This window comes from Macrobrachium rosenbergii, chromosome 8 (assembly GCF_040412425.1).
Source record: "Macrobrachium rosenbergii isolate ZJJX-2024 chromosome 8, ASM4041242v1, whole genome shotgun sequence".
Lineage (NCBI taxonomy): Eukaryota > Metazoa > Arthropoda > Malacostraca > Decapoda > Palaemonidae > Macrobrachium > Macrobrachium rosenbergii.
Genome location: NC_089748.1, coordinates 6,200,786 through 6,228,351, shown reverse-complemented (window position 1 = coordinate 6,228,351; position 27,566 = coordinate 6,200,786). Strand labels below are relative to the sequence as shown.

General features: G+C 38.4%; 1 protein-coding gene across 3 annotated transcripts in view; it reads right to left on the bottom strand.

Annotated features, from left to right (window-relative positions):
• Nucleotides 1–27,566, bottom strand: part of LOC136840577 (protein abrupt-like) — a 91,804-nt gene that overhangs the window by 41,475 nt on the left and 22,763 nt on the right. For all 3 annotated transcript variants that reach the window (XR_010853659.1, XM_067107199.1, XM_067107200.1), the window contains exon 2: nt 8,028–8,871. Coding sequence is in view for 2 of the 3 variants with exons in the window: in XM_067107199.1 (XP_066963300.1) it covers nt 8,028–8,840 (813 nt within the window). In the remaining variant the exon portion in view is untranslated. The remainder of the gene's footprint in view (nt 1–8,027; nt 8,872–27,566) is intronic.

Below are 27,566 nucleotides of genomic sequence, written 5' to 3'. Positions count from 1 at the left end.
GTGACTGTACAACAGGATATTTTTTATAAATTCTAAAGATCCAAATTTGATTTTTCAAATAAAAAAAAATTTACAAAATGTATATTTTGACACAGTTTATCCAAATCTGGCTATTCTAAAAGATCTGTATAAAAACTACAAGTTTCATATCTGGCCTCTGAAAAGAGACATGCCTTTTTAAACATTTTGTGATACATTCCAGTTCGCATTTAAAAACAGTCTTTGTCACAGAAATACTCGTATGATGTCCTTGTATTTGGACGAGAAGCGGTGCTTTCAACATGGTATGGCCGTTGGCTGATGCCCTTGTAGAAGGCAAGGTTGTTTCTCGAAATAAGACACAATAATCAATCGCTATCACAAGGATATGCCTAAAAGGTTATTGTAAATGGCGGTGAAACTTTCAATCATGACAAGTCACCGTGCTTTCTTATTTCCGGCTTTGGACTGCCAATAATTTGACCAGTACACACAACTGAAACACTTCATGGAAACACCATTACAATAAAAAAAGACAAGTAGGTAATGGCGTAAACATGGAACTTTTGAGAGCAAGAAGGGGAGGGGCGCAGAAGATGATTACACTTACGTCTTTCAAATGTTACTAAAGGACACAGCATTATCAGTGTGCAGTCAAGGAAGCTTTTGAAAAGTGTAAGACTCAATTTTTAACTAGTGGGAATTTTTATAACATAATATAGGGTATCATCCATGAATCTCAAGCCGATTGTCGAGAGGGACAATGGCTACCGACAACTCTTTAATGAAATTCATGTTGTGTACACAGTTTACCACATACAAAGGTTATTATGCATTTAAAATGCACTTGCAATACACATACATGCGTAAATACACATCGATTACTTTTTGCTAACAAGAAATTTATTGCAAAACAGTCGCTTTCTTTTGTGTTATTCAAGGGGAGAAAGGAGGTGGAGAAGACTCCGTGGTGGACGAAAGAACTGAAACATCTAGGGGATGAACCTCTTGTGCAATGGGAAACTGCGGCAACAGAGACGCATTCCGCCCTGAGATCTCTTCCTTAAGAGGATAACAACGACCATATAACTTTTTGCACTTGGAAACAACTACTAAAAATTTATATTTACATACATTCATACTACATATATAAATATGCACACATATATACCGTGAAAAAGGGCCACAACAGAAATCAGGAACTGTGAATAAGATACTGTATTACAACCCATACACCTCGGCGCTCGTCTTAGTGGATATCACATTTCAAGAACAGTCTTAACTGCAGTTAAGTGGTTTGTATTCTGAAAATGCGTGAATTTACACAGCAACACTGATATGCTGAACTTCTGACTGCTACTTTTCTGTTGTATTCGTCGACTGCTTTAGCGCACACGCGCAAGCAATCATACACACACGCACACACACACACAACCCAAAGATGAATACAATAGCGCAGAAGGGATCACCGCACTCACAATGAATGAAACCTTGACGGCATCAATCCAGATGGAACGAAGGAAGAAGAGTCACACCAGGCGCTAAAGAACCGATACATGGGGTATGTTGGGGGGAGGGGGTGTAGGGGCAAGGTAAAAGAAAGGCCCACAAATCAACCTTGGTTAAGAGAGCCGGTGGATGGGTACAACAGCGACACACGAATTGAAAGCAAGGTGTGGAATTGGAAATTGACGTTCTCAGTAAGATGAGGCAGTAAACTTGTCCATTTCTACTGCTGCTAATAATAAAAACTACTACTTCGAGCAAATTATTTAACCCAATAAATGCTCAACCTTAACATTTAGCCTTTTCTGATAAAACTTGATTTGAGGAAGAGTTAAATCCTAACAATATTAATTAAACAGGTTCAAACCTTCATTATTGTACTTTCATACAATTTGAGGAAAAATTAAATCCAAACAGGATAAATATAACAGATTAACACCTTCATTGCTGTACTTTTAATGTAGCACAGCATACCTTCCCAATCTTAAAAATCTTACTACTAAAACATATAATGAGTTGAGACTGGTGCGAGCGAGGCAACGAAAGGCATCTGTGATTTGTAAATTCTCAGAACTTCCCCGAGACGCCTTCGTTGACTACTCTAACTCAGGGCTGAGATGAAATATGTTAAAGTTCAAAATAACAACAACCTGGCGTATTTTCGCACCAGCAAAGAAATGAAGACTCGGTATTTTAGGTAATCTATGCACCAGGATCATCTGACCATGATGACATTTGGCTGCCTGAGGCGGATTCATCTCGTGCCTCAACCTTTAGAGTTGTTCTCAATGCAGTGGAGGAGGAGGAGGAGGAGGAGGAGGAGGAGGAGGAGGAGGAGGAGGAGGAGGAGGAGGAGGAGGGGGGGAGGAGGAGGAGGGGTGGGACACTGAGGGGACACAGTGAGGGGGTTGGTTCTAAGCTCATCTTGAAACGAGCTTCATCACTGCCCCTGTCTGAAAACCTCCAGTTCACTCTCCGTCCCTTCCTTCCCTTTGCCCTGAAATGACTAACCCTCACTAGATGAGAGAGAGAGAGAGAGAGAGAGAGAGAGAGAGAGAGAGAGAGAGAGAGAGAGAGGGGGTTGTTGCTTAACGAGCAATGATTCATGGGATGTAGAAGGGATAGTCTTCAGACTTGGAGGGCCACGATCAAAACAGCGCCCTCTCTCTCTCTCTCTCTCTCTCTCTCTCTCTCTCTCTCTCTCTCTCTCTTTAGCAGGAAAAAATAGCTAAAAAGCCAAGGGCCGATCCATGAGCTGCACCAACTTCCCCAAGACCTCCTATTAATACCTCCGGTGCCTTGAAAGTCAGCTGGAACTCGACCTTAGATCGATGAGTGCTGACTGATAAATGAGGAATGGGTACACAGAGTACTTTCACTGGAAAACGTTGAAAACGTAACTAGCGAGAGAGAGAGAGAGAGAGAGAGAGAGAGAGAGAGAGAGAGAGAGAGAGAGAGAGAGAGAAGCAGAATCAGTAGTAGTGATATTAGTTGCAGTATTACAAGTATAGAATAGCCTTATTAATTTCATGAAGTGATGTAGAGAACGAGGGAAAAGCAGCAGCTGACAACAACAGCAGCAGCAGAAACAGTGGTGGTAGTAGCCCAAGTAGTCAGTAGCCATGTTAGTGGTAGAGAAAGATAGTTAAGGTGAGGGCGTTGTACCCTTGGGCTTCCACTGATCAATACCGCTACCCACGCGGCACTACAACCCCCAGCAGAGACCACCCATTGCCACGCCTTCACTCTGAACCTCTTCTCTCTCTCTCTCTCTCTCTCTCTCTCTCTCTCTCTCTCTCTCTCTCTCTCTCTCTCGGATACAGACTACAAAGACTACCCACACTAGCCGTCCATGAAAATGGTGCCTTTTGCTAAACTTACTAGCTAATACTAAAGGAGAAATCACATCGAATAAACACCAGAATGATTCGAGGCTATAAATGGAGATACGAGTGTTAAATGAATCTTACAGTCAATGCTGACTGCTTTGTTAGGAGATAAAACAGCCAAGTTAGCGGATTCTGTAGGCCAAAGAGACTGACTGTGTTACAAAATATTGAAAAAGCAATGTATACGTACACACTTCCACTGGAGCTAATACACATAAGACATGAGAATGAGACCCTCACAAAAGCCGAGTTATCTGACACATCTTTACTGGCTAATATAATGTCTAGTATTTGTGCCAGTCAGAAATAATATACAATATGAACATCTCATACGATTATAACTTACTTTTAATACTGAGATGCCGAAAGTCAGCCCTACGCTATACATCATTATCTAAGATTTGATTGGTTCATTTACGACTCAACTTTTGTGACACTATCAGTATATAAAAAGAGCAAAGCAACCGAAAGAGGTGAGAGGGTACGTTTCAAGAAAAAGAACTCTTATTTCACAACTTTACTCGGATCTGGAAACATCAACAGAGCTAAAAATATCTATTGCAATCCTGTACAAGGACTTCCCTAAATAACTTGAAAGTCTGTGACAATTTAAGCAAAAGAAAGGGAAACAAGAAATTGTAATTACCATTATTATCATCATTTACAAACAAATTAACAGGGGATTTCTGCTGTAAGATTGGTACACAACAAAAAAGGAAAACAGATTTTTTTACAATGAAAAATTGATACTAGTGGCATAGCCAGTGACTCACTGGGATACCTTGTGAGGGAGAAAGGGAAAGAAAGAGAGAGAGAATGACTCTGAGACATTCCCGCTTAGCGAATGACTCATGAGTTAGTGAATCTGGTGAGAGTTATGAGGCAGTGGTGTGTGTATGTGTGTGGTGACGGTTGCAGTGCCAAGAAGGATAAATGAAGTGAAGCGAAAGGCCATTCACCGATTAGGAAATAAAATAATATTTACAGATTTAAACACGAGTCGAATAATCAATGGTTTTGTCAAATCGAATGCAAAATTTCCAAATGCTTTCGCAAGCGTGGAAGTGCACAGCATTACGTGTAGTAAAAGCTGAAGCCATAAGAAAACTGACGAACTACCTTAATCACTGCGCAAAAGCAAACTTTTCTAAGATATCTTCTGGGAGTCTGGTTGGAGTAGTTCCTTCGGGTTGACTTGCCAAAATTAAAATTATTGGAACCAGTTATACCAATTCTTGCTAGTCCTACGATTGAAGTCTCCCTAAAACTCAATATAGCTAATATTTACAACTTTCTCAGTGATCATCAGCCACTCTCTTTCTATAACAAAACCACCAACGTCAAGCTTCCAAAGTTCCAAACTTCCAAGATTTGATACGCAAGATTTCTCAAATGCCGGATTGTGTCTGCGTGCAGCTGAGCATCAAAGGCGTTTTCAGTCTTTCCTTAAGCGTCAAGACGTCTACAAATTATCTGAAATATTAAGAAACTTCGACTCGAACTTAGAATGGGCTTCTTGGGGGCAGGGGGTCTTCTTAGCCTCAGACTGTCAACCTTTTCACAACATATTTTGCAATCATAATACTTTAATGTGAAAGGAAGATGAAGGGAATTGGTGTGTTTTCAGTTTCAGGAGAGAGAGAGAGAGAGAGAGAGAGAGAGAGAGAGAGAGAGAGAGAGAGAGAGAGAGAGAGATGGTGTGTGGCGGGGAGGAAGAGAATCCAACCCTACAATCGATATGCTAGACGCACACACGCACACACACACACACTCACAACGCCACCGTCGATCGAAATAACATGTAATACCCGGAGGGTTGCTGCTGCTCATGATAGCCCTCACACGGCGGAGGGGTTGGGGCAGCGGCAGCAACAGCAACAGAGGCAGCAACCGAGTGCAGCTGACGAAAGAAAAAGGTGGCCACGATTACAGAAGAGAAGCCTGCCACGAGGTAGCCTATGCCTACAGCCTTTTCGTCCCATTAGACTTTTTCTTATTCCAGAATGTAACACCAAAGTCTCCCTATTTAAATCTACGGGTACTTCTACCCAGGTTTTAATTACGGCCCGCTAATACACTCCTTTTCTCTACCAACCGAACATCTATCTATCTATCTATCTATCTATACACACACACACACACATATATATACTTATATATATATACATATATATATAAACCCTGACTTGTGGCAGACTAGATATATAACTTGCATGAATTCAACTAAATGGAGCAAGTTCACTGAAATCGTTTGAATTTGCTGTCCAATTATTTCCTAAATAATGATAAAAACCAACACTTTTAGCAACTTAATTTTATAGCTAAGGGGGCTATTTTCCGAGCTATCACCTAAAAATCTAAATGGAACCTCACATGAGCCTTTTGAGAGAGAGAGAGAGAGAGAGAGAGAGAGAGAGAGAGAGAGAGAGAGAGAGTTTTGCCCAGGTGTATGTGAGGGGTATAAGAGAACACCTGCTCGGTTGTACTTACCACCACCCTCATCATTCCCAATCTAGTTGGTTCTACCATCTGCCCCTCAGAAGCTCAGCGTGTTCCATAAAGTAGCCTAAAGGTCTACAGTATATCTTAATACAATCTGCATAGAATCTGATGAACAGCTGTAAACGGTTTCAGCGCCGAGGGGGCGAAAATGACCTCGTCGTAGCCATTAACGATTCAATGATGAAAGGATGGCGCTTTGGTGGGGTAACGATCATCCTAGCCTGTTACTACTTTTTATTTTCTCCTGTCCTGTCTTCAATCCCGCTGATGACCACAACATTCAACTAACAACCTAACAGATGCTCAATAGATTGTAAAGAAAATGGCCTAAATCACGTCAGGCCTCACCAAGGATTAAACCCCGGACTCTCGCTAGGAGGCGAATTTGGTCCCACTTTTCACAGAGAGAGAGAGAGAGAGAGAGAGAGAGAGAGAGAGAGAGAGAGAGAGAGAGAGAGAATTTTTAAATGAAAAAATATCCACTGAATACAGACATTAAAACTAACCGAAATGCTGGACTGTCTAACAACTGACTCCGAGCTTTAAAACAATTTCAAGCGCAAAAATGTATAATCCTGAACAATAATTCTTGAATACAAATGCAATAGTATTAACTGTCTTCGAAGTTTACCGGAAGCGCACAAAAACTACCGGACTCAGAAGTGCTCCGTTCGATTTTCGAAGGCTGCATTTTAGAGGATGACGACACGACGTCATGTTTCCTTGATATACTTTACTCCCGTATTGTACATAATTTTCCCAACAGCCTTCAATTATTTAGACTTTACAACGGGACAACTTTGTTACCATTTGATTACAGTTCTTTCATGGCCTATCGTCTCCTGATATCTGATTTTGCTGGCAATTCATTAAGGTACCATAAACCAAAGATTTCGAATTATTTATTAAACTTGTTCCTTGTTTCAGCAGATATATTCTATTACTTAATTTTTTCTGCACCTGTAATTTTCTGTATTTAGACGAAACAAAACATCTATTTGATTCGGTATCTAAGTCCACCAAAATTACCTGTAAAAATTTTTCTTCATAGACCAGTTGCATTTAGTCATTTCCTCTTTGTATTTGCCGAAAATAAAGATTTCATCGAATTTCCATATGCCTACGCTCATGCCACTTGTATCCATCGACTATTCACTTCAGATTTGCAAATACAATAACAGCACTTGGTTCTTGTCTTATATGCACTCGTAAATGCTCAACTCTCAAATTCATCTAAAAGTTCAATAGCCTGCCAGGTCTCCAAGTGTCCACATTCAGTATACGTCTGTTTTATGTGTTTTCTTCATGAGACCTCCTCATCTGTTCTACAATCGACATTTCCGCGGAATATACTGCTCACCTTCTACGACAAATTTTATACGTATAAGCAACAACTGCGTGTACCTTCTATTTACCGTCAAAAGGTTAACGTTTCTGTTTACACGCTTGCATGAAAAGCTGTTAACTAACATTACCACGTCGCTAATCATATAATAAGTTAATAACCTCTTCACAATTGCAATTTTTTCCGGTCTTTTCCAAAATGTTTTGACCCATATTTTCTTTCCTTTACGGTCCAGCTAGATCAGAGCATAAAATAAAAAAAGTCTGCTCGTCGACAAGCATTCAAGTCTGTACCTACGTTCTCTCAAGCCCAGTATCTGCATCTGTACCAAATTTACCCAAGCCACACAAACACTGGAAAAAATTCAACAAAAGGGGAACAAAGAGGAAAGGCATTCCAAGGCTACCTTGTACATTTTGCTTCAAAATGTCAAGAAAGCACACTATTTTACTTCTGAAATGATTGCATGCGTGACCCCAAAATTATGAGTTAAGCCCTGGACAAACTTGCTACGATATCACAGATATGGACCTCATGAAAAACTGAGCATAAACATCTTCAGTTCTTGAGCACGTTTGGAAAGGAAATAATACCTTCCTTAAATGATTGCGTTGTTAAACAGACTATTGATTTGCAACAGTATTTAGAGCCTGAAAAAGGAATAATTCAGTATCCTTGACCTTAGCTGAAAAACAAATGAAGAGAAACAAGCGGTATTTGTTCCTGAACATAACTAGAGGTAGAAATCTGCTAATACTGAAAAGAGATTTCGAGAAACCCGGAAGAGCAGACGGGCTGACGCTTACCTTTTTAATATCTTTGGGCGGTATTAAAACGTCTGTGTTGGGGGAAGAGTTCGTGGTTTCTGGTGTGGGCGGACTAACATGGGCGTTCTGAGCAATATGGGCGGCGTGGGCGGCGTTTTTTATGACTGTGGCAGCTAGTGTGATGGGTGTGAGGAGTCCAGGCACGGGCGTCACCAGTCCTGGGGGCGTGGCGAGAGGCTTCATCTTAGGCAGGATCCTGGGCAATCCTTCCAGGGACTTGAATTTCTTGTTTGGAGGCGTTGGGGACTCGGAGCTGCTGACGGTAGGCACACTGGGCGTGCCGATGGCGGGCGTGCCTAAGGAGGGCATGGCCATAGAGGAAGAGGAGTGGTTCCCCATGGTAGGGGTGGAGGGGTTGGCGAAGGCTTGCTGCAAGCTCGGGCTGCAGAACTTGCGTTCCATGGCTTCCAGGATCTTGGAAGTCTCTTTGTGTCTCTCGGAGGAATCGGAGAGTCCTTTGATGTGGAGGCACTCGGCAGTCTTGAGGAAGGAGGCCAGATCTTGCTGGTGGACGTTGATCTCGCCGCGGTACATAAAGGACAAGAGGGCCTCCATGTCCCCAGCCCGCACGTCCCGCATAAAGATGATGGGGTGCTTACATGGGTTGCCCAAAAACAGCGCCTGGAAATACGGGCTGCAAGCAGACAGAATCACCTTGTGGGCGGCGAATGTCCGCCCGTCGCAGGCGAGGGTGACGTCGGTAAACGCCTCCTGTTCGTACAATTGGTCGAATACCGTCACCAAATTACTCTGGTGGTTGTTCCACTTGAGCAAAAATCGTTCGGCCTCCATCCTGCCGCTCCCTGGAGGCCAATGGCTGGACCTGCAACAATAAATATCCGTTAAAATGCTGCTGATAACTTACTTAATAAAACAGGACTATACGGACATATGAAATAGAAGTGACAAACAACATTACACTTACAAAACATCTAAACGCAAAATACCACAAAAATAATACAAAAAACAGAAATGGACCATAGCCATCCCTATTAAAAATAAACCATTAGGTGGAAAGAGAAGACACAACAAAAGCCAAGGGCAAATGTGCTAAACAACACTCAACAAAGATTATACTGCTGCCAGGCCAAGCAACATTCCTCTTCGTAAACAGATAATGTATGAAGTATTAGGTTCGACCTCGGCTATCGGTCATTTAAGGTACAGTATCTACTTTCTCATCGAATACTGCTCAGTACATTATGCATTGAGTGTATGATAACAGTAGGAAACAAATTACATTCATATGAGGCACTGTAGAAAGCCAAGAAATCCTACAAAACACCTATACTTTAAAACAGTGCAGATCATTTCCATGGTAGCAAATTCCCATCGCTAAGCTCTTCAAATGAATCCACTCCAAAGGGTTAAGGAATGAATGTTTTCATTAAGCTTCATCAATATCCTATCATCTGTTCTGGAGATTATTTAACACACAGACAAGGTTGACAACTCACTTTTCCCAACTTCGTGGGTGAAGGTAATAATTTTTCCCATCAATGTACAGCGAGAAACGTAAGACAGTTACTGATCCCTGAAGATGTGAAGCATCTTCCTTTCGTAAGAACCATTCCGACGTATACCCGAGGATACAGTAAGAAAAGAACTATCATATACGCAGGGGATCCCACCAGAAATCGAAATTTAAATCCCAGTTCTCAAATCCTCCCAAAACGGCAAATGGTTATTCATATACATCGGTGACCACCAATCTAAGAACTTAATCGGGATAAAGACCGCAGACGGGAAACTTAACACTCAAAAGTTTCAAGCACAAACCATGAGTAAAAATTTCTTACTGCTATACCGTCAGTTTTCTTTCGAAGGCTTACATGGTCCAAGGTGTATCGCCATCAGTTACTAATTCAGTGAGTTGCATTTAGCAACAACAATGGCTTTTTTTCTAATAGAGGGGGTGGACGGACATCTACGGTATGTAAATACAGGGTCAAATATTTATAACAAAATTCAAGTAGAAGGAGAAAGGATGAAGTACACCACTTGCAAATGATTTTTTTGAAAACAGGTTGTTATTACTGGAATATATATAAGACATTTGATATTTTTTCGCAAGAAAAAACATGCAGGGAATATAAAGTTTTAAACACCAAGGCGATCTTTAAATCGGCTGTACAGATATGGGTTCATGTAAATAACCAGGGAATCTACCTTCCCTACAAATTACTGAGGGAGAGGTAGGTGGTTGTACAATAATAACAGAGGAGGGAGAAAGCAGTGAGACAGAGAGTGAAAGAAGCATGACGAAAATGGAGAGAAGTAACTGGAGTTGTTTCAGACAAGAAAATGCCATTCAGGCTCAAAATGAAGATTTTTAAGACAGTTATCAGGCCCGTACTACTATATGAGGTAGAAACTTGGGCACTTAAGAGGAAGGAGGAGGGACTGTAGGAAAGAACCGAGATGACGGTGGTGAGATGGATTGCTGGAATATCACTACTGGAAAGGAGGGAGAGTCAAGATATAAGAAGAATGTGTGGTATATATATGTAATGTAAAGGAGAAGGCTAGGGAAGCTTGTCTGAGATACTGTGGCCACTTAATAAGAAGAGAAGAGGTGGAACCAATCAAGAGAGCTAAGAACATGCCAGTGATGGGGAAGAGGATTGTGGGGCGTCAGTGGATCAGATGAATGGATGTGGTGATGAGGGATATGGGTGAGGTGGGACTTGGGGAAGAAGATGCAAGGAACAGATATAGATGGAGAAAGTTGACTCGAGCGGCCGACCCTGCTTTACAGTGGGACTAATAAGGTCGAAAGAAGAGAGAGAAGAAGGTATGCGTTAGTAATTCTTCAGACGATGCACAGTATTTATAAAAAATATTTCCAGGCAGCGAGGGAATGTTAACCACTAGATAATGTGAGTTTTTATTCTGCACCACTGACAAGTTGTTTCAGACATAAATACGTCAAATTAGGTACGTACATTTTGAAGCACCACTCTTTAAAGAAAATAATAATGTATTCGGCGGGTTACTGGTGGGACTTAGCTATAACATCCTAAAAATTCTAGGGAAAATGCCACAGTGATGCGCTCTGATAAACGATTTTAATTCCATCCTCATATGCAGGTACTTTACTCGAGAACTTTCATGCAAAATCAGAAGTAAAATCAATGTAAATCAACCATGAAAAAATAAATGGTGGAATACAAAACTAGAGAAAATGAGCAGGACGACCTTTCCACTGTATATGGACCATGAGTTCGCATCTATTTAGGAATTAACTTTCCAAAAATTTCAGACCTACCATGCCCGTAATAATATACAAAATAGTAAGTATTGACGTATATTTAACTGCGTAAAATCATACGCTGCAGAAAGCCCTAATAAAAAGACACCAGTTACAATTATTTCATGCTCTTGGACAGACGGTAACTCAATTCAGGCGTATTTCTGATGCGAAAGTAAAATACCGCAATCGCCTCGCCTATAACTAACAAAGCAACAAAGGCATTCAGTAATTTATCAAAAGAATCAGAATCACTGACGACTGAATAAGACATATTACCTTTTGTGCAATTTTCCCTCCAAATCATGCAAGCTCATATCTACTCCACTTTGTACAACGTTCAGGCATGACATCGTCCAGCCTTGAGCTAGCCTCTCTCTCCAATGGCTCGAACATAAGTATGCAAAATGAAGTAAGGTGGTGAGAGGTTCGGGAATAATTCCCTTTTGTGTGTGTATATTATATTATATTATATTATATTATATTATATTATATTATATTATATTATAATTCACGTGATCATCCCTCTTCTCTTGGAGATAAAGATGTTACCCTTCTTCTCCTAGCCAACATTATTTTATGGGATGAGACCGCAATAATTACCATATTGACGGATGGACAATGTCTTCACATACTGATGCATGTATAGATACTTAAACACGCTCAAAATTTACACACACACACACACACACACACACACACACACATATATATATATATATATATATATATATATATATATATATATATATATATATATATATATATATATATACATATATATATACACACACACACACACACACACACACATAGTCGAGCACTCTAGTATGAATAAAATCGAATTAATATATTTTATTATGGTGTTTCCCCAACGGTCTGCTTAAAGGGTAAATTATAACTTGCACAAGTTTTCTCAACTCTTGAATCTAGAGTTCCGCAAACCACGGTAGGAAGGTAATGATACTCATCTTTTTTTATTTTCTTTTTTCTAAATGTGCGCCTATTTCTATCCATGGGAAATCTTGAAGGAAAACAAATTATGACTGTCTATTTTTCAGTGAACTGGAGTGATTCGCACTGCCAACGTAAAAAGGATGCATTCACATGTAATGTATCACCTACTTCGCGATGCACTTGCATCATTCACCATGACTTTGCTTTTCCTGTTAGCTTTCAGCGTTGACCATCGCTTTATGTTCAAAGCTAGACATGGCTAGACATATTTAATAATGAAATATGGTTCCCGACCAGGAAAACAGAACACCTGTCATGAAGAGAGCATATTAAAGGGAAACTCACTGGGTCCAGCAACTGTGACGAGGACGACTCTGGACACTTTCAGTAACCTTCAGGACACTCCTTGCTTCCTGACAGCCAATAAGCTACCAGGAAACAACTGAAGCATGAATTTCATAATTGGGCCATTGAAGGTTGATCTCCTTCAAAGTCTTTAAGCGACCGGAGCTACAATGCAGATAAAACTTCCTTCTTGGCGTTATTTCTTTACATCTAATGCAGCGTGAAGAGGTTACAAGTCTTTAACTAAGTTTTCGCACACATCAGTAGTAAGTGCTGTAGTTAGCAGGGTATGCACATCATCTCTGATAAATTTGAGCCTATTAATGAAGCGATTTAGTAACAAGCTAGAATTCTGTTTCAGTGTACAATGGTAACTGTCCTATATGAGTAAAATCTCTGACTACAGTATCTTTCTCTTATGCAACACTCCGAAAGCATAAAACCAAACGTTGCCACACTTCTATCTACAATTCCCAAGTCTTCCTAAGTCTACAGAGATGAAAGAAGAGCCCGAAGTTAATTCTCCACTTAGCAGTACTGCAAAGGAACTATTCTGCACAGTGTAGAGAACAGAATATTCTTTTGGAATGAGGTATTCTTACTGTGCCATGAATATAACGTCCACAACAATGTATTTTCTAAATACCCAGAAACTTCATTTTCGTATGATAAAAACGTCCTTCCAGGAACTTGGCAAACATGCGAAAATAGAAAGTCATCAAAGAAATCTGGAGATCAGGAAATAGAGATCGCAAGTGAAGGTAATGGCAAGAACATTGGAGGGCTCTGGTTGGTATATTCTATCAATAAGTAGCCTATACGTCCAAATAGTCTCAGTGTTGCGGGAGAGGGATTATAATTATAATAGTGTAAACTACCTTTTCAAGTCTACACGAAGCCTTTCATTTCAAATGTTGATATACGTCCGCCAAATAAATAACATATAATGTAATTATTTACGTTACTTACGTTAGTTATTTCCATCTTTATTTAAAAAAAAAAACTTGTGAAAATAAGTATCGCAACTTATTTTCTAAAAGTTAGAATGCCTGTGGCCAAGAACAAACAGCTAGTGCAATCTGGTGATGTAATGATCATGCATGACAACAGTTCTGAGGACTGATCAATGAGAGAGAGAGAGAGAGAGAGAGAGAGAGAGAGAGAGAGAGAGAGGTTCATCTACATTAGAAGCGTAGGAGCACTGTCCCCGAAATAAATGTATTTATTCTAATTTTTTGAGTAGAAAAAAATGCCACGCATATGGAAGACTACGAGCCAAACTGTACAAAAACGAATCACTGTGGAAAACCTGAGGTATTCTTTGACAAATGGACGTGCCGTGCCGATTTTCGTTGCCATCAGATTTTCTGACGTGTTTAGGACTTTGTTACGGAGCCAACAGCGCCTCCGCCCCCCCCCCCCAAAGAACCGGCAATGTTGGTACCAAGTAACAAGCTGAAGTGAGTATGTAGAGCAAACACTGAAATCCTTCCTCCGACTGCAAAGGAAATCTCACCAAGAAATGATGCCATCGTGGCTGTCTAAGTGAACTGGAGTAATATCACCAAGGATGAGCAGTGCCTGATGTCTGGAAAGCATTTACCAAGTCAGAATTTCAGGAGTCATATTGGAAACTGTACACCACTAAAATACTCTTCACAAGCAGAATAGTTTCCAGGTGAAAATGAAGCGAGCTCTTCGTCCTCGTAACTATTCTTCGAGTGTGATTGAACCACGTATGACATATGCCATTCTCCCGACAGGATACTGGTTGACCACAAAGAAAGGCCAGGACCAAGCATAATATCGCTGAAATGTCACATACACTTAACTGTTTCCCTTTGTCCAGCAGAAGAAGGGGGCCAAAACAAAACATGTTACGGGGATTATGTACTGTATGGGAATTTCTCTTACATAGAAAACCAAGTGTCATGAGAACGCACAAGCATAGCAGATACACCTAAATTGTCAAAAAGGCCTAGGTACTCTAATAATTACCTGTCCTTAATTGACAAAACTGAAAACATTTCGCCCGTGATCACACGGTCTGCTACAATAAGAGCGTTACGCCACAATAAATCCAGGATTTTTTTTTGCGCATTTTTGCCATTTCTGATAAAAAGGTAGAGGAATTACTCTCAAAACATTATTAAAGACATAAGGATACAATTTCTCTTCACTCACAATCAGAAGCTTTAAAAAATAAAAATTGGAAAACAGATCCACCACTCCTAAGACCATAAAATCCTTTAATCACATCCACCATTAGATATCTTGCAACTGCGACCATTACAAATTAAAGCGTCCATGGAGCGTGGAAGCTGCAGGTGAAATGAAAGTGACGTCTCAGACGTATATTTTGTGCAATCATTCTTCTCCACTGCTAACCACGAGAGAGAGAGGAGAGAGAGAGAGAGAGAGAGAGAGAGAGAGAGAGAGAGAGAGAGAGAAGGCAGTTCGAAATGCCTTCGCGTTGTCACCATCAGATACGGTCATTTGTCATTTCCTCTTTTTTTCGGGGAACCCGGATTTCAAGAGAGAAAATCTAAAAAGCAAAACAAATTTCCTCGGCAAAGCCAAACCGTGTACCATTATTAAACAGTTAGAAAGCGTTGGTGACAAGGGAAATGCCTCTCATTCAGCGCTTTGTTAAAGTGAAGCATTAAACTCGAAATTCAATCGGTTTTATTTCTTTATGAAATCACAGAAGAAAGCTCCTCTCAATCTCCATCTTAATACGGGCTATAGGACAGAACAGAGCCAACTGCCAAATTATGTGAGAGGACGACACAGATCCAGACGTAAGGAGGAATAGGTGAGATGATGTGGAGCGAAAGAGAAACGAGTTGGGCAAACTGTACTTCTTCAACCAGGCGACCCTTTCGCTTTTTTTTTTTTTTTTTTAGACGCAGTGAGCCATCGCCTGCGTTAAGTGATCACCTCCATTATGTACGTGTAATGGACTCAATCCACAGGATGTTACTAAGTAAGATATCTATGGCTCTGCCCGACATATGTTTGAGGACGATAATCAATAATAGAGAAATGTTCCTTATAGAAACCGAAAATATTCCAATCTACCGCTGTTAAACATTATTTCTTTTTCATAAGCATTTTAAAGAAATAACTCTGAAATTCACAAAGTTCAAAAGCCATATTCAGTCCTTGAAAATATACTAGATTAAAGTTCAAAAGTCTCCATCAACTTAGGTTCAAAAGAGTTACGCAACAGTAACCGTACAGTACAGTTGAATTATCGATGAACGAAAGTTTAAAAACTTCAAAGGACTTAGTCACATTTACTGAGTAAATTGTGATAACTTTAGCAGCTTGGTTAACCTCGTGTATGATTAAACCTCATTACCATTTTAATGGCAACGAGTAAGGACTGAATAATACCAATAGTTGAATAATTATCAAATGCATTTCATGTCTCTCTTACGTAAAAGTTACCACACACATATATACCAAATATAATACAGAAGTATAGAGGTATGTGAAATCCGTAGTTACAGGAAGTTAATATAAGTAGCTGTGCCGGTAACAGCACCATCTAGGTCATCATACGTGTTGGGTACGTAGCCTCGCACTCAGTAGGTGGCGCAAAATAATCAGTCGTGTTTAAACCCTTGCACTGCGGTTTTCCACCCTCTTGCGTTAGACTTCCCTGTTGTTAACTGACATTTAGTGTCTTCCAAGAAATTGCAGAGGACATCGGCATACAAGGCCCTTCAAAATCCAACAGGTTGGGTATGGGGCTGGCGCCCTTGCCTTAAATTTACTTGCTGACTCGTCTGCTTATTTGTTTCAGCAGCTATTCATTTACTCATATACTAAAGAAACACCTATTACGCTGTTCTAATATTCTTTTCAAGTTCTGTTCTTCCGGTCTATCTTCATATACGACATTCCCTAACAGGAAAAGTTATCAGCGAACGTTCGTGGCATTTTGGACTGCTCAAAACGAACGTATTATAAAAGTTTAAAGAGCCACTGAAACAAAGGCCAATGTAAGCAAATTTTTAAGACTTCAAAAGGGGCATCTTATTAAGGCTCCAGCATATCGCTATGGGGTAGGGGATGCGTAAACAAGAATACTTTTCTATATTAGTATTTATGCAATTTACGCCTGTCTCAACGGTAAATTTAAGCACGTTCAGATCAACATCATTATCAGGCATCTTAAGAAGGGCTATGCTGTTCGAAAATTACTGCTAGATAACAAGTCTATTTCAGTTACCTGCTATATAATACATATAAATTAACATGCAAACACAAACGTGTACGATGTACACTTAGTATAAGTAAAGAGAGATTCCGTGTATCTTTGAGTTAGTTAACTTCCCATAAGCATAAGTATGAAGTACAAAGTAAAATATCGTTGGAATTGTCGGGCTGTAAGGCACACAATTTCATTATCTTTTAACCAAATTAGGGCTTTATATGTCGCCTAGGAGCCGAAATGGTTTACCGGTGGTTAATATACTACAACAACGACCATAATAATGATCCTAATGAGAAAAAAGGTGAAAAGTGTAATGTGATTATCACGGTGTTTCAAATGGGGACGGCATCAACTTGCTTACTTGGCATCACAAATGAACGTGTGCAACAATCTCTGGCTACTAAAATTCTACATTCTACTTTTGTATTTCAAGCTAATATTTTAGAGCAAGTTTAACAGACATCCAGACATACATATACTTAGCTACTGCCCTCCAACTTTAGAGGTGGGTTGAATGCTACTAGCATGCTAGCTCTTTTGAGGGCGTTGATCTCCCGGTTCTCAGCAACTATTTTTTAGGATGAGGGCGCTGGCCCCATGGCGTGTCGCTCCCCTCCATGGTAGCGACACACCACACTCCTCTCACCCAAGATGCCTATTTACTGCTCAGATCGTCAGACACGAAAGAGTATTCAGTCAATGGGCCTCAGACTTTCCTTTACTTCGGGATCAATTTTGGTTATTTCGCCCGTGAGGTGAAGTTGGAATCAAGTGAACAAGCTTTGTTTCGCCTTTGTAATGCGAGTTTCTATCCTTGCCTGCTGCCCATCAATCGACCGAACTGCGAATGAGTACTGGAAACCTCTACGATTCGGGCACCTCACACACACACACATATATATGTACATATATATACATATAAGTTTTTTGCGTTTTGTCACTAATTCACACGTAAATTTTTTAATTTTTCAGATATTAAGGCAAAATGCTGTGTGATATTGTCACCGTCATCCAAATTTCTTACCTGAAAAGCAAGGTTCGAATCCTCGTCAGGGTAGAAGCAGTAATCGTAAATGATTGGCTTTGGGCATATAAGTTATTTCTGAATTAAAGATAAAAAAAATATATATACACACATTATATATAATATATATATATATATATATATATATATATATATATATATATATATATATATATATATATATATATATATATATATATATATATATATATATGCGCCCGTGTCGTTGCGCCGGTAAGCGCGGTTGGTTGTGTATGTATAACTATAAACAGGTTACTCAGAAGAGACAGACAGTCATTAAATATATTAAAAAGCCGCCATTCATCCTTGGTGAATCATCTGTGTGTACTTAGCTATTTTAATTGGTTATGAAACCACGTTCAGCACAGCATTACTCACAGCCAAGAAAATGTAACGAAAGGAAAATACATCACTCCATAAAAACTCTTCTTGTTATGAAATTTCACAGATACACACGCACAAATAGGCCTACATATATATTTAGTAACGAGAAATACAGAGCAGCAAGGACTACCACGTTCTTGCCGTGACTGGTGAATAAATTGCGAACTTCATCTGCCAATCTTTTCAACTGAATCAGAAGTTTGGCAAAACTACAAGTAAGGCTCATCAGCAGAGGGTCGATCCCCTATAAACACCCTTGCGTCTTCCTCGCCCCCTTAACTTCCTGGAAACCAACGTCCCACCATTCCAAAATATTTTCTATTCTGTCTTGTAAACGGTTTCCCTCTTCATCCTCTCATACATATCTCCCGAATTACAAACACTTTTTCGGCAATCTCCATTCCAACACTCTCCAAGTGATCAATTCTTCACAAAATACTATGATCTATCTTTTCATGAATATCAATATATACACATGCAATCTAACAGCTGTCCTTATTAACCTTCCTCGCTTCACTCCATAAAGAAGAGTTATATGCAACACTCCCTTCACACATAACAGTTCTGACTCGCATTCCCTCAACTGTTTTCATATGTTCTAAGATTCACTCTCACCAGTTACTCCAGTCTTCCATCATTCATAAGACCATTTATCTGTATATTTTCTTGGCTTCTGTTTACCCTCGTAACAATTACTTTTAACTCTCTCCTTTTAGAGGCACTTTGAAGTTCCTTCTTTAGTCTATGCATTTTCTCTTCACTATCACTCACTAGCAATGAATCATCCAATCCATCTTCATTAATGGCCACTTTTCTTGACGAACAACCGAACAACACCTTCATCTCCTATTCACCCCATGATTTCTCTCTTCACTGCAGGGAGACAACACAACCTTGTCTACGACTCACTTATACAGGAAACCAGTCACTGGCCTGTCTACACATCCCATCACTTACCTCGGTTTCATGATAAAAGCTTTTAACTGCTCTCATCAAATATCCTTCTGCACCTTATATCCTTCCCGTACCTTCAACACTGCGTCCCTATCAGTTCTACGACCACGCACGCTGGCTACACAGTACACACACACACACACACACACACACACACACACACTCACAGCCCATCTCTCTTACTTAAACCCATAATTATTTTCCCATCTAAATCAGTCTGTTATCTGTTTTCATTAATTCAAACTACATCATACAATTTTGAAGGCATTCTAAGTAATGTAATGCAAATAAATTTCACTTTGCCAGGTGTCGTAAGTGATGTTACTCAAAGAATACCAATTTCTCCCGCCCATTTCTCTGAATCTTTCCAAGAATACCAATTTCTCTCGCCCATTTCTCTGAATCTTTCCAAGAATACCAATTTCTCTCGCCCATTTCTCTGAATCTTTCCAAGAATACCAATTTCTCTCGCCCATTTCTCTGAATCTTTCCAAGAATACCAATTTCTCTCGCCCATTTCTCTGAATCTTTCCAAGAATACCAATTTCTCTCGCCCATTTCTCTGAATCTTTCCAAGAATACCAATTTCTCTTCCAAGAATACCATTTCTCTGAATCTTTCCAAGAATACCAATTTCTCTCGCCCATTTCTCTGAATCTTTCCAAGAATACCAATTTCTCTCGCCCATTTCTCTGAATCTTCCCAAGAATACCAATTTCTCTCGCCCATTTCTCTGAATCTTTCCATCACCCAGACTTATCTTGCACATCGTGGTTAGCCGATCCATTTCGCTGTCACCACCCTCTCTTTTCATAGTCCATGTTCACATACATTCACAAGTTTATGGGAACTCCTTCCATCCGACCATTATTCATATCTGTCTCTTCTACTCTTTACAATGAAAACTATCCAAAATACTCACTGCATCGGCATATTCGCCGGCATACTGTAAGATTCATTTGGTGTAAAACGTTCTTCTTTGTAATTAATTCTCTTCAGTAGACTTTTTACAATTTTTTGCTCAATTTACCCATATATTTTTACTTTCATATTAACGACCATCTCTTTTGTCCCGTAACTACAGAAGAGAGAGAGAGAGAGAGAGAGAGAGAGAGAGAGAGAGAGAGAGAGAGAGAGAGAGAGAGAGAGAGAGAGAATGAATTAACATGCAGTAACGAAATCAAACCAATCGTAAAACAAAGCGACTGCTTGGCACTCCGGAGCTTTGGTTAGTAACTACATGACAAGGGCACTAGATGCCCCAAGAGTTCACCACAAGATAACATATAGGGCAACTCCGTGCCAACATACCCACTTGCATACCAGTGAGGGCTAGCATCTTCGGTACTTGAATCATAACTTTCAGGGTCTTGTTATCCAAAGCTAAAACACTAAGAATCTTTGAATTTTCCAAATTTAAAATGACAGCAGTCATTACAGCTAAAACTGCAGCTACTTTTAACTATCATATTCATGAAAGCTAACATTCAAGGTATTTACTCATTATTCGAAAGGTTAGCATCATAATCAGCATCTTCAACTACTCATCTCAAACAACTTACTCTTGGTTTCTACTATAAAAGTAAATGACTTGTTTCAATCAACTTCCGACCTTGTTGAGAGAGAGAGAGAGAGAGAGAGAGAGAGAGAGAGAGAGAGAGAGAGAGAGAGAGAGTTGCACTTGATGCATGGTAAAGCAGTCATTTTATTGTAAAGTTTTTGCCGAGAACCGAAGTATGCCATTTCTCATCTAGGTATCAAACTTGCCCATCCTGTGAAAAATATGCGGGAAAGAATCAAGTCCTTTAACGAAATAAATCTTTATCACTCTCCCAAGGAAACATCCAAAATTAAATCAAAGGAAACGTAAACTTCTGAGAATATAAGACGGTATTTTACGAAACCCTGACTCTTACCTTCTCCATTGTACCAATTGTCACAATTTTTAACAAAAAATTGTGTATTATATATATATATATAATATATATAACATATATATAATATAATATACACATATGTATATATATATATACATGCATACATACATACATACACACACACACACATATATATATATATACGATAATATTTGAAAATGAAATTGTCAATATAAGATTGTGAAACATTCGCTATTTAAACACTGAAAAGAGAGCTGTATGGATATGGAAATACAGCATTCGCCTACGAAAAATTAATTAGATGAAGGGTTGTTAGAACATGACTTTACTTACGCAACTTTCACTATGAAGAATCCCTCACGTTTACAAAAATGAACGCAGTCAGAGCAACATGTTCCCTGCTACCAGGAAACGTTAGGGACACATTGCAAGAAGGGAAATAGAAAGCAATGTATACGTTATGCAAATGAATACGGTAAATTTAGAAACACGTGCATATTGAAGGTCACGTTTTTATACAGAGATATATATATGTATATATATACAAACCTAAGAGTTAAAGTCACTGTTTTGAGTATGGGCACGAAAATATAAACAACAATGGGAGTTTAAAAGCACCTGACTTCAGAACTCACTATTGGTAACCTTAGATTAAATAAAAATAGTCAGAAGTTCGGGAGCTTCTGAAAAATACGCCTAAAGCGAACAACACTTCTTTCCTAAGTAGGCTCAAATATGTAAAAGACCAGGAATGGACACCCGCACCAGCCTTAAGGTGTTAAGGTCACTCAAAACCAGAAAGAGCTTGGGTACGAGAAGAAAGGGGTAGTAGGGAGGAAAGCTTGGCACTATTAGAAACCGGGAACAGAGGCACCCAGGGCGATGCCTTTGCAAGTCATGGCCTCGATCTACAAGAAATGCCACACACACACAGGAACAGACGTGTCATGCTGGGATTATGCCTATAAGCAAAGAAACCACAACTCTACGAAGGGGCATCACTGGGCACAGAATCCCATGATAGCCGCATATCTATTCAGGATCGTCGGTGCCATGTTGGACTCCTCCGATGTAGCCTACCACCACTATGAAGATGCTCGGAACAGCCAGCGAGTTTGTTTTTGCAACATAGGCTCTATTTAATGCCACCCCCCACCCCCAGATATTTTCACCTATTAGGATATCGCCGAAATTTTTAGAGAGATTTTGGCAGTTTAGGTCTTGAGAAGTTTCCTTAAAGGAGAGATAGCCAACAATGAAGAAAATAAAATGCAACACACTGATAGTCACAAATGCGGTTCATGGTCCATCACCCTTAGCAAAATCGGCCCCCCCAAAAAAAGAAACCATCCTTTCTCTCTCCGTAAATAACCCTCTGTATAATTCTACCTTATAATGATGAAATAAAACTTAATGTTAATGATGATATGAGATACTTTTATCCAACAAAAACGCATACACACAGTTGTTACAAATTTTCATAATTAACAGCCGTCGTATAAAGTAACCGATAACCCGAATTTTATGAAGGTCGTGTTATCTAAGTACACTTTAAAACAATATTCACTTTGATAATTAACAAATAAAAAGTAACAGTAATTAACATTTCTATTAGAATATAAATAAACACACACGCAAACACACAGAGACACATATATATGCACAGGTATATAAATAATAAATATATATATATATATATATATATATATATATATATATATATATATATATATATATATATAAATAATAAATATATATATATATATATATAAATATATATATATATATATATATATATATATATATATATATATATATATATATATATATATATATATATATATATGCATATGCGCGTTTATCAAGATCTTTATTCGTAAATATTATTATCCAACAAGAACACGAGACGAAAACACTAAAAGACCATTTACTTGACCAGCAAACTTCAAAAATTTACTTGTCCAAAAATTCCGAGAAGAAAAATATCAAAGAATAAATAAAGATAATGTTAAATGAAAATAAACATGTGCATATACAGAAACGGAAAACATTCCTAGGAAATTAGCAGTGGAGCATGCCACTTTAGGGATGCAACGCAGCATCTATTACACTTGAGAGTATGGACACTGTAGGACCCCAGCTTTACGCAGGAGGGTAAACAAGAGTTGTAACTAACTAAGCCAAATTTTCACAAGGAGATCGCTTATGAGTGGAATAGAGCACAAAATCGTATTTAACGTATTTACACCGATCTGAATTTATCAACATCAGACCCCGCCCCCCAAAAAAAAAAAAAAAAAACCCGGACAAGAGCATGAATTTACGGAATATTAAAAAACAAAGATTTCCCATTTATGACAACCCAATACCTTGAAATATGGTCTCGCGAGCATTCTACCCGAGACCGGGTTCTACTAAGCAAAGCGCAAATAGCAAAATTTCGTGTTCATCATTTCGTAACGAGAGAGAGAGAGAGAGAGAGAGAGAGAGAGAGAGAGAGAGAGAGAGAGAGAGAGAGAGAGGTTCAAGTAAACCTCTTCCCAAGAACCGGCCTCTGCAGAAGTTCTCATCCCACTAGAGAGAATTATGAAGTCATCTGTCGAGAGGGAAAATGGTCTCCACATGGCTGGCGGACCAAAATACCGACCCCATTCTGCCTCAGGTTCTTTGAAGCCTTAACTCTTTCTTCTTAAAGTATGTGCTTGTTCATCGTTCTTCAAAAAAAAAATAAAAAAATTCCTCAAATAAGGAAACATCGGTTTTTCCGCAAAATGCAATTTCCTTGACAGGGTGTCCATTCCGAATAAATCGAGACTGGTGTTGTTGTAACTTTCATCCTGTGAGGCTGCTTAAAAACGAAAACCTTGAACAATGAATCACAAACAAATATAGTATATATAAATATCTCTACGGCTTCCGACATTCACAGGAAGAAATCTTGTCAGCAAGTCGACTACCTATAAGCATTCCGTGCCATGTGCCTCTATTTGCCCATTTTTCGACTTCTGACTCCGATACTTCTGCCAAACTAGATTTCCAAAAAGGGTGGATAGGCCTACGCGTGCGCGCGCCTGAATGCGCATGTACATACCAGTAAAGAAGGAATGGATTACAAGTACTGAACCACATATCTTTAATATACACATCATGATAACAAACATAAACAAGGCTAAACAAGAACTGAAAAAGGCAAAGACAGACATCATTCAATTTGTACCTAAACAGTCAACAGAAATTTTCGAAATTTCAAAGAATCGCATTTCTCACCACTTTCTGCACAAGGAATGAATCATCAAATACGTAAGAAGGAAGCTGCCAGCTACTTGGTGACTAAATTCAACGGTTAGATTTCCCTTGCCAACTTACAAATATACATGCATGCATAAGCACCCATACACACACAAATATAAATATAAATATATATATATATATATATATATATATATATATATATATATATATATATATATATATATATATATATATATATATATATATATATATATATATATATATATATATATATATATATATATATATATATATATATATATATATATATATATATATATATATATATATACACACACACACACACACACACACACACATATATATATATATATATATATATATATATATATATATATATATATATATATATATATATATATATATATATATATATATAATAACATGTGCGTTTCTGTGGGGGACAGTTGGTGTTGACTGGGTATGAAAAAATGAAAAATGAAGAGAGATACCGTAGTAATTCCAAAAACAAGGATGAGACACGAAATTGTTTTGGCATAAATGTGGATTTGTCTTAGTTTAGAAGGGGAAGAAGAAAGTATTAGCCTAGGCTGATGCGGCAATTACAGAACAAAGAATATGGAATGCCTCTCGGTAAACTCCAACTGCAATGCACTTTTTAATATGGTATTCAAAACAGTACAGATAAAAGTCCTTAACAATTATTAGAAACCTATTAAGATGAATTACCTTCGCAATATCAATCGCATTTTGTTTATTCTACTAACATGGTCTTTCGAGGGACAAAACTATTTCTGCTAAAATCACACAGAAGCAAACATTCACACATCGGTCCAAATACACCGTATTTGTATGAAATTTTGGCGAAAGAACTATATAGTTCCGTAACTTCAAAACTGGTTTCAATTTGTGCAGCAGTGAAGGATTTAAAAAAAAACTGGTGTATTTATATCTAGGAGCAACTTTACAGAAATATGGAGAAGGGTGAGACCCTATATTTGACAAATACAGCAGAGGCTTTTCGCTAATACAAATTCATGTGTTGTCGTTTTCAGAGGGCTTTCATGCAATGACCACATTTTCTTTCATAGAGTGTAGACCAACCATTAGATCGACACAATTCTTTAATATTTCCAGGGTCAAAATATCAAAATCACTTATTTTGACGCATAAAGTGATCAACACTGTTCAATAGCTGACTTCCAAATGTAGTGTATTTTGAGTCATACTAGTAAGATGAAACAAAGACACATATATCTAGGTGAGTCATACGCAATACTGAGTAAATAATAATTTCACAGTCATATAAGTATTTTTTCTTTCTAGTTATTCTTCTCTGCAGGTAGAAAAAAAAGAATATCTGGATTCATTATGTTGCTTGCCAGTCGACTACCTACGTGTCATCATCCCCAACCTAACAGAGCCTATTTCATTTGATGATAATCCATCAATAATCAAATCAAATATTATCGAAACATGAAGCAATAAGGATGCCTTAGGTTATATATATACTGGTCTTGGTTTCATTTACAATCAGTCTATAACTATACTGTACATGTAAGCCTATTTGTATACGAGTATTTTATAATTAGCTTTTTCAACGACAGTAATATTATCAATACAGATAAGGGTATCTTAAGAACTGCTGAAGGAATTCTGGTAACTCCACACTTATATCTCTCTGGGGTTTTATTCTCGGGGCAAATTAACCAATGTTTTGTTATCTCTCGGAAGAAATGTGATTTTTTTCTCTCTTTGCCGAAACACTGATATTAGTTAAAATGTTGGATGATGGAAATCTCTCGACCCAGACGCACTGAAACTCAAGTCTACTAACTGACGAAAACTTAGAAAGCAACCGAATTGGTGGGTTTGCTGGACCAGATAGCAATTTCTTACTCTTGTATGACGCGCTCAAGTGACATCGGTGGTACACTATAACTCTTGTTCTCAGCACGACTTAATTTCAATGCGTTTAGAAACTTTGAAAAGTTTTCTAGGTTGGTCACGGTAAGCTAATGAATAAAAAACATGAACAATCACAATATAATTTCGCAATGAGTGTGAAAATGCAGTAATGAATCTGAAAAAAAATGTAACATAAACGGCGGAATTTTCTATGCAGCACAAATAAGAAGGGTTACTCTTACAATGTCTATCAGTGAAGTAATAGTTTACATGGTATTATGTCCACTCTCTCCCGTTTATCATCTAGTGCATTTACAGATACTTCAATCAATGTTTCCTTCAAAACATCCGGTCGAGTAAAGAAAATAACCACTAAATTCTCTATGAAATAATAATGTCTGCAATGTTATCGGTACTACGTCTTCTGGCTATCCTGTTCCTCCCTATATACTCTGTATATATATATATATATATATATATATATATATATATATATATATATATATATATATATATATATATATATATATATATATATATATATATATATATATATATATATATGTATATGTATAAATTATATATATGTATATATATATCTACATATATATGTATATATATATATATATATGAATGAGAGAGAGAGAGAGAGAGAGAGAGAGAGAGAGAGAGAGAGAGAGAGAGAGAGAGAGAGAGAGAGAGAGATTTCCCGTTTCCTCTAAGGCAAGTCAATAACAAACACATCAGCATAGCCTCCATCTTCCGATTTTTCAATATTTTATAGCACATTATATGTAAGCTAAGTTTTGCCATAGGCTATAAATTAATCCGACTTACTGATGATTAGTGCACCCATACCGTCGAATATGACGAATATAATTATAATGGAAGGTCGAGACGGCAGGTAAGACAATTTGGCTATTATGTGCCGCCCCAAAGTCCGTATAAAGATACATCATACTGCATACCCATAGGTGGGGCCAGTGATGAGAGAAGCTGGGCCAGGGCTGGAGGACGTTAAGTACAGACCCCAGGCATGTTAGGTACCAAGCAAAAGCTCGGACAAAGCACCTTAATTCTGCATACTTATTTAATCACCAGCGATTCTATTTCTCTTTCATAGAATTACTAGTACATAAACATGAATAAAAAATGAGTTTTATATAAGTTAAGATTACTGAATAATCACAACCGCATGATTAAAACACTAACCCTAACCATGTTTACAAAGACAGCAATCTAAAGCCCGACTTCAAATGTTATCTTGTGGCACACACAT